The following is a 15,627-nucleotide window of genomic DNA, read 5'->3' as shown; positions in this document are numbered from 1 at the left end:
ATAATCAAAAGGCCATTCACAACACTGCTGAATTTCCGGAAATCGGAATTGTACAGGACGTTGATGGGGCACAGCGGCCGCGAGATGGACCACCGATGCAACCCGCGAATTCGATCGGCTGTGTCATAGGCCACGTTTGAGGTCGCAACTGAATTTTTAAAATTAAAAAAATATATATATTTTTATTCATCTTCTCCTTTTATAAATACCACACAAATCATTCATAAATTCACTAATCTTGATTAATGAATTTCTCTTTATCCACATAAACTCTCAAAACAAAATAGATCCTTATGAAGGAAATGACAATTAATTCCAATTAAGAAGGAAGATACTAGTACTAATTATTCAGTTAATATTGGAGGCTGAAGCCCATTGGGAAAAGAGCTGCGAAGAAGGTCGCTTCTTGGGCCTCGTCTAGTAAGGACCAACGTGCCTATAGAACATGAAAATGTTGCATCGAATGTCTTGTGCATGCTTATTTTACCGACGAGTCACCACATGTGTTTAGCCTTCGGTTTCGTATGTGTAGATTGTTGTTCTTACGCATTTCTAACATGATGGTAGGACACGATGAGTATTTCCAGCAATGCTCCGATTGTATGCGAGTTTTTTCATTTATTGTGGACGGATCGAGTAAAACACAGTGGGAATGAATGTTATTTTTATACTCCTATTTTTAATAGATGGCATCTTTCTTTCTAAGAAATGTATTTTCCATTTTACCTCTATAATTTTGTCTCTGTTGTTAATGGTGGTTCGTATTTTCCAATTGGGTAGTTGGTGTAACGGATTCCGCAAAATTAAATTATGCTTCTGTCCTAGTCGTTGTCCTCGTAAAATTAAATAATTCTATTTCTACTTAAAAAGTTGAAATAAAAAACTGTTAGGTACATGAACCACATATAATGGAAAAATTGGCAACCAAGTGAAAATTTGGAGTTTTCAGTAGTACTATACTTTGAAATCGCATTCAAGTTTCAAATTAAGTGTTTAAAATTAAATACTATAACCACCAACTTAACAAATTTTTATTCTAATTTTCATAAACTTGTGGGTTGTTATCATGCAGAAACCATTTCCCATTCGTAGTCAACATATAATATTTAAACTATGTAGTCTAATATATGTTATCTTAATTTTTGTTACAATATTTAATAATGCTAGCGTATAGATAGTTAATTGCGCCGAATTTTGGATTTGTACCTTCCAGTCTTCGGACCTATTAGACCTATTAAATCATGGAATGTTAAAAAAATGTTTTAAATAAAATATTAAGATTGAGAAACATATATGCCCTACATAAGGTTTTTTGATAGATGCCCTACTATAGTGTTACTTGTCATTTTATGGTGAGGATCATTTTTGGTCCAATTGCAAAAATATTATCCAATTATAAATATGTAAAATGATAACATTTATTTGACTTCGTCAAATCAACAATTTTTATTAACTAGTATTTCTCATGTAAAATGTATGATTGAATGAATTTGTATAACTAATTGTGAAATTAATTAGTTTTGATTTTATACTTCTTTTTGAACGTGGAAATTTGTGAGGGCTTTAAATTTTAAAATAAATAATAAAAATGGGTTATACTAGTATTTAATAAGTGTTTGAGGTTAGTTAGTAACTAACGAAAAATATTGTTAGTGAATTGTACTTATATAATACTCCAATATATTGACTGTTTGAGCTTCAACGGCCATTATAGTGATAAATTATTATTTATCTAAAAGAAAGATAAGTTGTATAGTGTATATTAATGTCGCATTCAAATTATTTTCTCCCTAATGAATCCAAAAGTGGGTACGAGTATATTTCAAGACAACTGTTGTAGATTGTAAGTTATTCTTAAATGGGAGGTATAATGAATTAGTACTAAAGAAAAAACCATAAGAAACTTTATAAAAACATAGTACTAATATTTTGTATGTATTCAACAAATACAATATTTGGCGGATTCGATACACTTTTTTGTTGTTCAAAACTTAAAAGGCTACTTATAATGAATATTTCCTTGCTTAAATATATAAAAAAAATAGCACCACTTTATGTGAAAAGGCCTGCCCTTCCGGAATGAGTATACTCTATTAAATATAGATAAGAGTTATAGGCTAAATATAATTTAGAGAGATGCAAAGTGATTTGAGCATTAAATAAGACCGCTAATAAATTATACTAGTACTTATTTAAAATTTATAAATATTTGAAAATTGAATACTAGCAAAGTTTTATTTTTTATTTATATACATAAATGACGTATTTGGTGATGTTTAAAACAGCTTTGTTTGAAAAAAATAAAATGAAAAAATATTTCATTGAAACAACGTTATTTTGTAATTGAATAATTTAATTTCAAATCTTGTATTAAGACTGACCATAATTTTACAGTCCAAAAATTTATAATTTAAATAACTATTGAAGTACAACTAAGTCGCAGTTTGGAACATTTGGATCCCAAATTAAACTGTACGAGTACTACTAAATTTGATTACCGTATTATAATTGAACTTAATTATTGTGGTCTGTGGACATATAACAAATATCTACTGTAATTACTAAAAAAATCGCGACCACTTAAATTAATCGCCATTACTATATTAAAGTCTCCACATGGCTGCTCTCGACAAAAGAAGAAGATTAAAAGAAAAGACTAGACATCAGGTTCACTGTCTGCTAACAAGATTTTGTTGATTTTTGTAGTATAATTTAACAATAAATATTTGTTTGATAAGCTAGATCTCACATATTCAATCTAGAACACATATTTTATGTATATTCATTAGTTATGATTATATTTATACAATTACAAATATCACTCTAAAGTTAAAATACTATACTATACAAATCATATTACTAAAGTTTGATAGTATTTTAGCAATTATCAATCCCATTTTCCATTTTATTGTCATACTAGCTCCGTCCCTGAAAATTTGTCCAATTTTTCCTATTTCCATCCGTTCTTCAAAATTTGTCTCATTTCACTTTTACCATTTTCGGTAGTGGATCTCATATTTCACTAATTTATTCCTACTCACCTTTTATTATAAAACTATTATATAAAAAATAGGACCCACAATACCCTCACTTTTTCAACTCACTTTTCATTACATTTCTTAAAACCCGTGTCGGATCAAAATGGGACAATTTTTAGAAACGGAGGTAGTATTAATAATGATATAACAACCGATTTTAAAATAGCACCGGATAAAACAACAATGTAATAATCACAAGTACAAACACGTTTAGTCCACGTATTTTAAACACGACTGCAACATCAACCTAAACCTATAATTGTAAAAATCACCTGATTTATTTAGCAATTTGCATAAATTAAAACATATTGTATGAACAAATTTGGAATACATACATGAGTGCAATAAATATCACCTCCAAAATCCCATCAGTTGAAAGTTTTCACGCCTCAACTGAAACACAACACCTCAAAAGAATTAATGTGGCGATGGCCCTTGCATCTTCATCCAGCACAATTCCATTAAAATTAATTAATAAATGCCATATTTTTTCACATGTAAGAGAAACCAGAAAAGGGTCCACCGTTTCTTTCTTTTTGGGCTCTCGTTTGTTTTTTCGTGGCCGTGTCGGTTTCCGTGTTTGCGTATCCACTCACCTAGTGGGCGTATGACTTCTCCCCTCTTCGTGCGTACCAGCTCACTCACACTCACACCCTTCTCCTTCTCTCTCCTCTCTCTCTCTCGCCATTTCCGTTTCCGAAGCATTAAAAATTAGAGGATTGGTTGGGCTGGGCCATGAAATTTCAAGAATTTTAGATACGTGTAGATCCCACCATAGACAATTTTTTTCTCTTTTTTTGGTCAATTACTTGAGCCGTTTGACAATTACTTATACAGTTGAAGCTTCTGTGTGGTTTGATTTCAAAGCACACGTCTAGACATTTGTGTATTTGTGGGTAGGAAAAGCTTTTTTTGGAGTGGCGGAGCTTCTTATTCTTCTTCTTCATTGTCGAATTTTGGTAAAGTTTCTTCCTTTACTGTTGTTTATATTTTATGCTTTCTGGAATATCCACTTTGTGCTTTGGATTGGTAGTTTTTTACTTTCTGGGTATTGCTTGGAAGTGATAACTTGTTTATTGCAAGACTTTGCTCTTCTTGAAAAGGGATTCGGCTGAGTTTGGTCCAAGTTTGGAGTGATTTTACTTTAAAAGATTCAATTCAATTCTTTACGTGAAGATAATGGTTTATATTTGGATGTATGTAATTTGTCGAGTTGCTTTGTTATAAAGTTTTGGAGTATTTATGGATTTATGTGGTTTTAGGATGGTTGCTCTGATTTGATCTTTGATGTTCTTTATGGTTATTAGTCATATTCATGATCTTATTTAATTGAACAAAATAGACCTGATTGGCATTTTGTTGGATTGGATTGGTTGGTGTAGTTCTACTATAACAGGTCTATCTTTTTCATATTTTACTTCAAATATTCAGTTTTTTTATTGTCAAGAGCCTCAGTGAGTTAGGATTCAGTGAAGCCTCTGTTTTGACTGATGTGGGTATATTTTCTTCTGTGATTTTGTTACTCAGAGATCAGCTAGTGTTTTTACTGGTTGATTAAAGGAAGTATTTATTCTAGTTGTGTAGAACAAGAATTAGTTTGAATACTGTTAGTATAATTAATGTGGTGATGAATCCCCTCCTTGTGAAGATCTTATCTGTGATCTCTCCTTTTGGTAATTTCTGTTATTTCTTCAACACCTTTGATTAAATGATTTTTTTTCATTATGCAAGTCGAAAGTTCTGCAATTTGAGTTTGTTTACTATATCTAGATGAAGGTTGAAATGCCCTTTTTTTCTTGATTCTTTCCTTACTGAGGTAGATGATCATGTGCCTGATGTTTCATATGAGAATTTTTTAGCTGGGCGTTGTAACTTTACTGACTTTAACTAATCGAAAGGATAAATGCTGTTTGCCCTTTAAAATTTTGTGGGTTATGTTTATCCAATTTGTTTGTGGTTTGCTTCTTGATTATCCCTCCTCTTCTGGATACCTTTTGGATCAGATTGTACTAACTGTTTTTATATGTTATTCTCCAGATTGCTCGGAGTAAGTATTGCATAACATAAGGCTAAGTTTCCACCATAGTTAATGAGCGTAGCAGAAGTTGAAAGTGTTAACTTGCTCGTATTCTTCCATTAATGTATTGTGTTTCCTTGGAGCTGGAGTATGGAAAGCCCAAGTACAAACTTGGGGAAAGATGGTAGTGAGGAGGACAATGCAGTACTGTGTGCTACTGGATGTGTAGAATCCAGTCAAGAAACTCTCGTTCCCAAAAGAAACTTAGTGCCCAGCAAGACCCTGATACTAAGCAAAAGGAGGTCAAGAGCTAGTGCAACTTGCAGGGAGGTGTTCCTTCAGAACATCCACGCCTCACGGAATAGTCTTCCTAAGCATATTATCACATTTGATGAAAAGTATGCTATTCGTTGCCTTCAGTCAATACGTAATTTTGCAGTAAGGGCAGCAGCTAGGAATTTTAGCTCAAAAGTTGATATTTTGACGGATCATACTAGTAGTTTAGCATATATCAGGGATAGAAGTTCAAGTAATATGAAAATTGAATATCCATTGGTTGGTGGCACTGAGGTCATCGTGGACTCAACTGGTGACTGGACCATTGGCACTGTCTCCGGTAGCCAGACCATGATCAACATCTTGAAGAGCCCTTTGCTCCAACAATTTGGCTCCTTAGATGCCACGTTTATGAAAACAAATTTTCTTGGCGCGAGCGAGCAATTCTACTCGGATTTTGCGGGCTCTGTAAAAGCAACCGGTACCATATCCCCTAACTTGGAAAAGGAGGTAAAAGTTCTTGATCATAGATATGCATCTGCACCTCTGCACAGAAGGGATGCTTCTATATCGAGCACAAGCTCGAGCTCTGATCAGTCATCATCTTCGGGTATCTCATTCCAAGGAATGCTACAGTGTACATGGAAGGATGGACTCCCTCACCATGTTTTCACTGTGGATGATAAGAGGGAGGTCTATTCCGCTGATTTGTCAAAGGTTGAGTGTTCAGATGACAAAGGTTTGGACTACTTATACACATTCCATGCGCGGAGAAATGGCAAGAAAGAGCGTGAACTTGAGTCACAAAATATTGCTCAGATGCGAGTGTCTTCTTCAGTCGGATTTTCTTCCAATAGCATGGAAGTTAGGGAGACACAGTTCGTTCTATCTATCAACAATGACAACCGCTCAGGGGAGATGCAGACCTCAAATCAAGCCCACAAGAAGAACAAGAGATTGACGAAGAAAATGGTGGATGTTTTCAGGCCAAGTCATGCGTATAAGCAGAGATCCTCTTCTAAAGTAGGCATATCAGGTGCCATTCTTGAAGACACTCCATTGGAACCATCTGAAGGTGATAATTTTCCCGACGTAGTTGAGAGGTGTGCAGAATATAAATACGCACCAAATCTTGAGTTGGCCGCCATTGTTGTGAAGGATACTTACCACCACCATGTCGAGGCTGAGGTCGAGGCTGGAGGTTGGGGATTGAAGTTTCTTAAAAAATCCGGAAACAAAAAATCTCCAGATGCCACAACACCTACCAAACACTCCAGAAACAGAGGCGAATGCTCAACCAGCACAGACATTTTGATACCCGCAGGTATTCATGGTGGACCAAGAACGAGAGTGGGTGGCCCTTCGAGCATTATTGAGAGGTGGAAATCTGGTGGCCACTGCGACTGTGGAGGCTGGGATGTTGGCTGCCCACTAACAATTTTCAACACTGGGCCGGGAAGCACAGATTATTCGTCCCAGGAATGCAAGTCATTTGATCTCTTTATGCAGGTTCGCATACATATACCCTTCTCACTATCTGAATAATCTTCTTGTTATCTTCATCCATTACTTAGCCGTATGCAAATATACAGGGTTCAAATCAAAGTCTACCAAGCATGAAAATGGTGAACATTCACAAGGGCTTGTATTATATCAATTTCCAGTCGACTCTGTCAACTTTGCAGTCTTTTGCTATTGCTGCTGCTTTGATTCATTCGCGAAGTCCTGTTCTTCGATCCAGTGTATAGGGCTTGAGGCGAGGTGCCGAGGAATTAGTGTGTATAAATACTGCTACCATTAGCAAGCAAAAGGTTACACCATACATACATGGTATGATAGTTATTTCCATTTGTGTTGTAGAATTAGTTACTATTTGGAAGGTTAGTTATTACAGTTGTAACCGATTATCTTTCCGCTATCAGCCTCTGGGTTTTTAATCCCCATTAGTCTGCATATGAATATCATGATTTATGAATATAGCTTTTGAAATGCTCAGTTCATGATGTTTGGTATCCGGTCATGTTAAAGATGAAAATATAACAATATATGAAGAATTGTTCATGCTAAAGATTAAAAAGTAACCAAATTGTCAATGACAGAAATCAGATAGATTTGCAAAAAGCTGCTAAAGAAAGTCATGAATCAAAGATTGTTTCTGGAGACCAATCACTTTAGAGTTGCCTCATGTGAACACCACCTTTGTTTGATTATATGTGGCCTTGTGCATCAACAATTCTGCTTTGGTTGATAAGATTTTCTGCTGCAGCAAACAAACTTCTCTTTCGTACGCTTCCAAATCCTTCTCTAATCGCCTGATCAATGCATCAGATCTAGCCTCATAAGGCTGGCAATCTTTGAAACTGTTCTTTGTCTGAGCTATATACTCCACCCTATCAAGAATCCATCCCACGCTCAGCTTATGGCTCTCCAAAAGGCGGAGTTCAGAGATCATGCCTTGAAGCTCTGCAGGCGTGAGATCAACGAACTTGGCCTGCTCTAGCCTTTGGTAGATCTGGCAGATTCGTTCCAGGCAGGCGGAGACAAAGTCCGTCGAATTGACATCTGCACCACTAGTGATGTTGCCATATTTGTCGAAGATGGCTCTGAGCAGAGGGGCGAATTCTGTCTTCACCCTGTACCCGTGTATGTAATCATAGACATGATTGGAAGATGATGATCCCATCTGTTGAGGTCCTTGGATATCTGAGATGAGTTCCACGCTAGGTTCGTCCATTTCCTTCTCTTTGCCATGATGGTGCAGCTCTGGCTTGTCGTCATCTTCATCATCATCGATAGTTATGATTAATTTTGGTGTCAAGGTGGAAGATTGGCCCTGAGTCTTCATTGTACGGCTTCCAAAAGGTTTGGTGGGGTAACGAGGCGAAGTGAGGACTGCTCCTCTTGAAGAAAATGCAGGAGAAAATGGATAGTCCTGAGTTGTGGAGGAGATTGTATATTACTAAACCAGTAGTAACAGAACATAATTGCCAAGATGTAATCTTTGAGAAAATGTATAAACTAAGACCTGAGATTGATGATGATAATTTTGGAAGTTTCCTTCTGCAGCTTCTCCATATTCACATTCTCTACTTCTCTTTCTTCCTCTTCCTCTTCCTCGCCCTCGCCCTCGCCCTCGATCTCCTCCTGCCATTGCTACTCCAATTTGTGGAGAGACTGGGTGATTTTGATTTCTCTCTGTTTGTAATTGCAGCAAGAAAACAACTTTATATGTGAGCATCAATTCCTACGTGAAAATATTACTCACACAGCAACACACAGAGCATGAAGGAATGAGGTACAACTAAATGATCATGAAAAAGGTACAAAATGAAATCTGGATTTTTCTAGAAATGCTTGAGATTTACCATGTGAACTGTTAATTTGCTTCACACATGCTTAATTTTGAAACCTATTTCAAATTAATTGCTTGGAAATGGACAGAATAATAATATTTCGTACATAAAAACGCGAGAACAATTGCATTGATTGAACATACAAAGTAACTGCATAATCAGTTCAAATTAACAAGCAAAACGCCTCATGCCAGCCCGGCTGCTTCCTTATTCTCATGGATCATCTCACAGCAGATCTAAACTCACGGTGAGCTTCTTCTCCTGCTCCAACCTGCTCCTCATCAAGAGCAATCACTCCAGCTTTAATTCTTGCTTCATCACCAATAATTCATTTCCCTCTGTAAAGAGCAAACTTGTTTTTTCATAAGCTTCCAACTCCTCCATCAACTCAATAAGTCCATCCCACATTCAGTTTATGTCTCTTGAAAAGGTGGAGCTCAGAAGGAAGATGGACAGAAGACCGGATTATTTGACATCGTTACCACTAGTTATGTCGCCGTATTTCTTGAAGATAGCTCTCAGCTGAGGGGCAGATTGTGCTAATCAACATAATATTCATAATTATGATTATAAGAAGATTCCACTTCCTCATAATCAGTACGAGGTTGTTTGTGATGAATGCTGCAATGAGTTTCTTCTGCGGCTTCTTCTCCATATTCACATTCTGCTCTTCTCTTTTCTTTCTGCCATTGACATGATTTTTACAGTATTTTCTGTCTCTGAAATTTGTAGTTCTTTGGTGATTGCAGTTTCCAGTTAGAAAACAATTACACTACACCATATTAATATGCATGCTTTCACCTTCTTGAAGATTTTGTCCCACACCATAACATATAAAGCATGTGATCGTACAAATCCGATTGGGATGTATTTTAACATTTTATGTTGTTCAAAATCATTATTAAATGATATTTTCACTATTATCTATGCACTTTCCGTGAAATTGTTTATATTTTAATTTTACTTATCTTATACGGTTGATTTTACAATTTATAATAACATAAAAATGAAAATAATAGGTTCAAATTAAATTCTATCACTGATATAGTATTGGTTCTTTAGCTTAAATCTCGTCGGAAAATTTTGTCATCTAAAAATGAGAAAAATCAAAAGTTCATGTATTTATGAACAAAGATTATATATAGCTCATGTGCAAAACAAAATTCGTGTGAAATTTCGTGTATTTTGGCGCAATCACCCCAATTAGTCTCCATTCTTCTTTGATTTGCATTTAAACTTGAAACCATGAATCTCTTCAAGAAAACAATATATCAAAACATCATTCTTAACATCAATTTAAGGTTATGGATGGATTTGTGAGAAATTCACTACTTAATTAGCTTATTCATTTCACAGTTAGAGGTGAAATTAGTATGTATCTTATATTCCATCTATTCATGAAATTAGCACTACCTAATTGAGTTTGCTGATGAAATATAGTGGTATATAGTACTCCACATAATTAATATCAGTCTGAAGTTTGATTCTGGAGTTTCTTACTAATAAAACAATAATTTCACAAAGATATATAGCACAAAAATAATCTTGACATAGTAATTGGTAGCTTAATTAGTAAGTACATACAATAACAATATCAATATAGCATGCATCACTAGAGAACTATGTGAAAAGGGTAAATTGCAGCTTCTTCCTCCATCGATGGCGTGTAGGTGTGATTATCACTGTAACAAGTATCGACCACAAATGGCTGGTTCCAAAAACTCTCCAGACATCCATCATTGAAATTCATTCCCATTCGGCTTTCGCACTTTTCTCCTATAACCACCTCCTCCTCAGCTTCTTCTGCTCCAGCAGACTGTGAAGACGAAGCACAGTCTTCCGAGTCACACGTCACAGCCATCGGATTCGGCGAATTCAACCTCTCCGATGATTCCAGAATCAGCATACCAGATGTCTGAAGATCCTCAGAAGATTCTAGATTCTTGCATGGGGTGATTTGAGATGGAGATGGAGCCTTTTTGGTGTGTTTCTTGAAATGTGTGTGGCAGTAATTTTTTATCTCGTTGTCAGTTCTTCCCGGAATCTTTGCCGCCATCGCGGACCACCTGCATTAGAAAATCATGTGTTTCATCTTAAATAAAACATGATCAAATGTAATGAAGGTTCGTTACAAACTAAACAGAAGAACTCTTCGTAAAACCAAAGACGGTGAAACCCTAGAATTAACGGTGAGATGCATAACCATTATAACAAAATGCAATTACTTAGATTGAAAAGTTTCAAAAAATGACCAAATTTTAGGGCGCAAAGAAAAACATCCTTAAGGCACAATTGCCCACTGCATCCTTAATCTTTTGCTCTCATGAATGCTTTTCATTTGCGCCCCTTAATTTTAGTAGGTCACAAAAATGAGGGTGTTTTTTAGTGGATGATGTATTTAGTCAATTCGTGACTGAACTGGTCGAATCGGGCCGGTCAGATCCAAGTTTTAAAACACCGCCCCACACCAATTGTCTTACACAACCGATCTGGGACATTGAAATGCGTACTTGTTGCCGAGCTGACGGTGAAGTTTAGCTATAAGGATTTCTTCTTCCTGGGTGAAACGACCTCGTTTAAGACCTGGTTTAAGGTAGTTGACCCATCGCAATCTGCAACTCTTGCCACATCTAGCTAGACCTGTAATAAATCTATATGATCAGAAATCATGAATCTTACACGACACAACACTACTAGGAGTAGTAAATAATGGATTCAATGGAGTGGTATAATTTGTTACCAGCAAACTTAGGCAGCAATCTCCAGTTCCAGTGGCCATATCTGAGAACATAAGATCTTAGCTTGCTGTCTTCTTCTTCACTCCACGCTCCTTTCTTCACTCCATTTTTGTCAACGCTCGATTTCCTCATTTTCTTCCCTTCATTGGAGTATCTCTGATTCAAGATGTGCAATGATATATATACACATACAATCTCAATCTCACTCTCGTAATGATCACATATTCACACACGTATATATAAAAAGTCAAAAGACAGTGATATAAAGACACCTAGAGAAACACACAGAGATATTTATGAATAGTGATAAAAGTGTGTGAACTTATTAGGAGCAAAGAGACAGGAAAATTAATGATTTAGCGTATACTACTATATTATGTTGCATTGTGGTTCATGTGCCTAAAAACTACAATGAAGCTTCTCTTTTCAAAATCATTGAAACTGTCAACACGTAGTAATATATAATTTAGGGTTTAGGTCGGTAGTATATGTAGTTTAATCATTTGTTTTAAACACAAATTCGGATGCATGTGTGCATTTATTAATTGGGAGAATGTTTGTTTCAAAATTGATACTACTATTTTTTGGCCTTATCGTGATATACTACCGTAAATTCATTGAAAATTTCATAAGTTGAATTATGACTACACCTTAAACTAATTAAAGTACTCCATGTTTTTAATTCATAGTAGTAAAGTCATTTTTTTTCACGGAGATTAAGAAAAATGTGTGTAATGTATTTAAATAAGAGAGAAATGTGTGTAATGTATTTAAATAAGAGAGAGAAAAGTAAAAATGAAAAAAATGTGTTACTTTTTACTAAAAATTGAAATGATTCTAAAATTATAAAATGTTCAAAATGGAAAAATAACTATATTTATAGGGAACAAAGGGAGTATTATAATTCTACAATAGAAGCCCTCTTAATTTGAAATATGGTGTTTACAATAATTTATCGTAGTGCGTAGATATTGTGCTTAATTTAAAACTCTTAATTTGAAATATGGTGTTTACAATAATTTATCGTAGTGCGTAGATATTGTGCTTAATTTAAATATTACTCGTTTGTCACTTATCAAGCTAATTAAGTAGTACTCCCTATATATTATTCACCCATTTATCAAGCGTTTGCAATAATTGACTTCAAGTATCCAATGCAATTTTAAAAAAATATATATGATCCATTCCATCATTTTCATTCACTACTAATCAAACACTATTAGTTTAAAGTTTTACTAAAATTTGCAACTATCTACGTCCCAACCTAAATGACACATTTTCTTTTTACAATGTTCCAACCCAAATGAAACCACTAGATAAAATTCCAGGTCCCAATCTAAATGACACATTTTCTTTTTATAATGTCCCAACCCAAATGAAACCACTAGATAAAATTCCATACTGCAAAAGAAATGCGCTACTTTAGGATGAGACGAAGTGAGAAAATCAAAGTTATAGTAGTTTTTTTCAACCGAAGAAAGTGAAATCAAAACCCAATAATGGAGTATTCGTTAATTACCCTATATAGTAAGTCAATGGTTAACACATATAGTTAACAATGCTGAAACATGTTGCACACATTAAATTAAAGAGTGAGATACACAAGTCATCAATATGATTCAATTATATGATGTTTCTATGGCTGTTATTAATTAATTGACTATTGAACAAAATCTGCATGTTTCTATGGCTGTTATTAATTAATTGACTATTGAACAATATCTGCATCAGAGAATTGATTCAGAAGTGTACAATAAACAAGGGGTGAAGACTCAATTTTCAATTTGATTTGGCCAATTACAATTTTATTCGTTCTAGTTTGAAAAGGTTTCCTCCCTCTTCATCATTTATAAGCGATCAAATAAAATAGCTTCTGCACTCTTTTCTTGATTTATTCTTCAATTAACAAATTCATGTGTTGAGATTTAGAATGATGATAAATGGCTCATAAATAACTCTGGGGAATTATAGTTGGGGCCTTATGTGGTTATTAATCTTTGAAAGCACAATTATAATATATGCTTACAAATTGCAGTAATTAATCCAATTATGAGAAGTAAAAGTTAGTAATTGTCAAAATTATATGATGAAAAGGACAAATTTAAGTACCACGCCTATTTTGGATAGTTATTTATTAATCCATGAACTAATTAGCTACTCAAAATATAAAAAAATATGAACTAATTAGCTTAATTATAAGAAAACAGAAAATCACATCAAAATCCAAAGTCAGAATGTCAAATTATTCTCTTTATTTTCCAACATGTATGCAGTAATTCCTAGCTTCCATGTGATGCATAACTCAATTTTAATTTGTTTGTGTATTTTACAAATTTTAATAAGCCATCAAATTTTCAAGTCAAGCATGGGACCAAAATGTTTAGCCCCACACGAAACACGTTCCACGTACCATGTGCGAAAATAAACATTGTTTGGTAAATAGCTAATTAAACTCTTTTTTCACAATAGTAACGTTAGAGTGCAAAAATTTGTCCCTTTAGAGATTATATATTCAGGATTGTATTTTTGTTTTATATTTTATTATAATGATAGTTGCATTTGCATAAGGGCATCCACAGCGGTTCACAAAACCGTCTCTATCTCGTCTCGGAGAGACGAGACGGATAAGAGACGCCGCTGTGGGATGCATCCCGTCCCCATCCCGTCTCTATCTCGTCCCACGTCTCTTAATGATCCACGCAAAATACCAAAAAACCTAAGATGTTATGTTAATTAAGTAGTTTTTTAAGTATCGTTAAATTAATAACTTTTATCCTTCACTGAAGTGAAAAGGATGAATATTGATTTTTTTTATATATTAAAAAGATGGGGAAAAAATTGGAGAATTTAAAGGGATAAAATTTTCTTATTCCTAGTATTCCAATAACCATAGATAATGGTCCCTAAGAGTGAGCTTCAATGTTAAGAAATTGGGATTGGGATATAGAAATCTTTATATTCTATTGTACTACTACTATATAAATCTTTATAATATACTTTGAACCAAAAAAGTCTTTATATAACGCAACATAAATTTCAAAGACCAACTACACCATTTTTTCATTCAAAATATGATAATTGTGAACAAATATGGATGTTTAATTAAGAACCTATTTGCTAACATTAGTGCGGGAATCCGGTCGGTTCGGTTCCTATCAAATAGATTGGTTGGTTAATCAACGCCCAAAATTGACAAAGCCAAGAACTTGAACCGACACCGAATAAGGTTACCCGAGAACATGACTTTTTTTGGTTCGGTCTCGGGTAACCAAATAACCGAGAACCGTTGACCCAAGCCTAATACATGTTAGACATTTTGCTTGAATGTGAATTCATTATCAATATTGCTTATTTAGTGGCCCCTCATAAATATGAGATCGTTTTTTCTATTGATCTATCACTACCATTAGAGATCAAGTACAGCTTTGCATTATGTTAAAAGGGTACAAAAATGTTTCAATATCGTCGTTGAAGCCAGAGAGATGTCTTTTTCTAGTGTTTTTGTCAATTGTCATAATATATGTTCTCATAATGATAATATCACCAGTGGATTCAACTGGGCACAAGAGAAATGCAAATCAAATTGGAAAATAGATTTCCTTTCTATACAAAATCAAATTCTTATTTTCATACTACTATTCCGCTAAATTCAAACCCTGAATCATTTATTGAATTAGACAAGTCGTACACAAGTCTACTCTATACTAGAGTAGTAGGAACGGACACAAAATAAAATGCGGCTACATAATTTTGTTAAATAAATCTACCAAACTTTCGTTTTCTACCCAAAAACCTTCGACGAAGATTCGTCGACCGCAACATATGTTGATGTTTGGAAAATTAACGTCATCATATGAAATGCTTATTAAAGCCCATGTTTTAAAATTGATAATTGCTTATTTTGACTGCAAAACAAAATAAGAAAATTCCATATTTTAAAGCCCAAAAATCTTGATCACGAAACATATTCATGTATTTAGTATTTTCTTTAAGTATAAACCTGAAAACTAGACAAATAATGTGGGTTTGTAAATTTATGACAGTGGAAAATTAAAATACTTTAGTAATTACTACTCCCTATTTTCGTTTGTTAAAAAATAGTAGGAGTCCTATTACCCCGAAACAATTTGTTGTTTATTTATAATTAAATTTGCAAAAAGAAGCATAAAAAGCCCAACTCCAACCTTTCAAATATTCTCTTGGCC

The 15,627-nt window shown here is 34.4% G+C and overlaps 3 protein-coding genes across 7 annotated transcripts; 1 reads left to right on the top strand and 2 right to left on the bottom strand.

The window, feature by feature from the left end:
• Positions 1-3,517: 3,517 nt before the first annotated feature.
• LOC125194018 (cadherin EGF LAG seven-pass G-type receptor, putative (DUF3527)) lies at positions 3,518-8,393 on the top strand. Of its 4 annotated transcripts, XR_016128961.1 has the most exons (5): positions 3,518-3,997; positions 5,076-6,840; positions 6,924-7,161; positions 7,598-8,055; positions 8,151-8,393. XR_016128961.1 is itself a non-coding variant. In XM_048092010.2 (3 exons), exons 2-3 carry the CDS (start codon positions 5,206-5,208, stop codon positions 7,077-7,079), a joined length of 1,791 nt encoding a protein of 596 aa, XP_047947967.1. In that variant the 5' UTR covers positions 3,519-3,997; positions 5,076-5,205; the 3' UTR covers positions 7,080-7,326. The 4 variants fall into 4 exon arrangements, 1 of the variants encoding a protein (XP_047947967.1); XR_016128960.1 differs by having other exon boundaries at positions 7,660-8,393; XR_016128959.1 differs by having other exon boundaries at positions 7,598-8,393.
• On the bottom strand, positions 7,418-8,176 carry LOC125195366 (uncharacterized). The gene has a single exon (XM_048093524.2). The coding sequence runs from the start codon at positions 8,174-8,176 to the stop codon at positions 7,514-7,516; it is 663 nt and encodes a 220-aa protein (XP_047949481.1). The 3' UTR covers positions 7,418-7,513.
• Positions 8,394-10,211: 1,818 nt separating the features above from the next.
• On the bottom strand, positions 10,212-11,587 carry LOC125194020 (transcription factor MYB10-like). Of its 2 annotated transcripts, none has more exons than XM_089056079.1 (3): positions 11,425-11,587; positions 11,165-11,324; positions 10,212-10,750 (listed from the first exon to the last, which is right to left on the bottom strand). In XM_089056079.1, exons 1-3 carry the CDS (start codon positions 11,552-11,554, stop codon positions 10,297-10,299), a joined length of 744 nt encoding a protein of 247 aa, XP_088912205.1. In that variant the 5' UTR covers positions 11,555-11,587; the 3' UTR covers positions 10,212-10,296. The 2 variants fall into 2 exon arrangements, with proteins under 2 accessions (XP_088912205.1, XP_047947968.1); XM_048092011.2 differs by having other exon boundaries at positions 11,195-11,324; positions 11,425-11,585.
• Positions 11,588-15,627: the final 4,040 nt, after the last annotated feature.

This window comes from Salvia hispanica, chromosome 4 (genome assembly GCF_029641045.1).
Source record: "Salvia hispanica isolate PSC_SH4W2 chromosome 4, Shi_PSC_v1, whole genome shotgun sequence".
Classification (NCBI taxonomy): domain Eukaryota; kingdom Viridiplantae; phylum Streptophyta; class Magnoliopsida; order Lamiales; family Lamiaceae; genus Salvia; species Salvia hispanica.
This window is presented reverse-complemented; position numbering and strand designations above follow the sequence as displayed.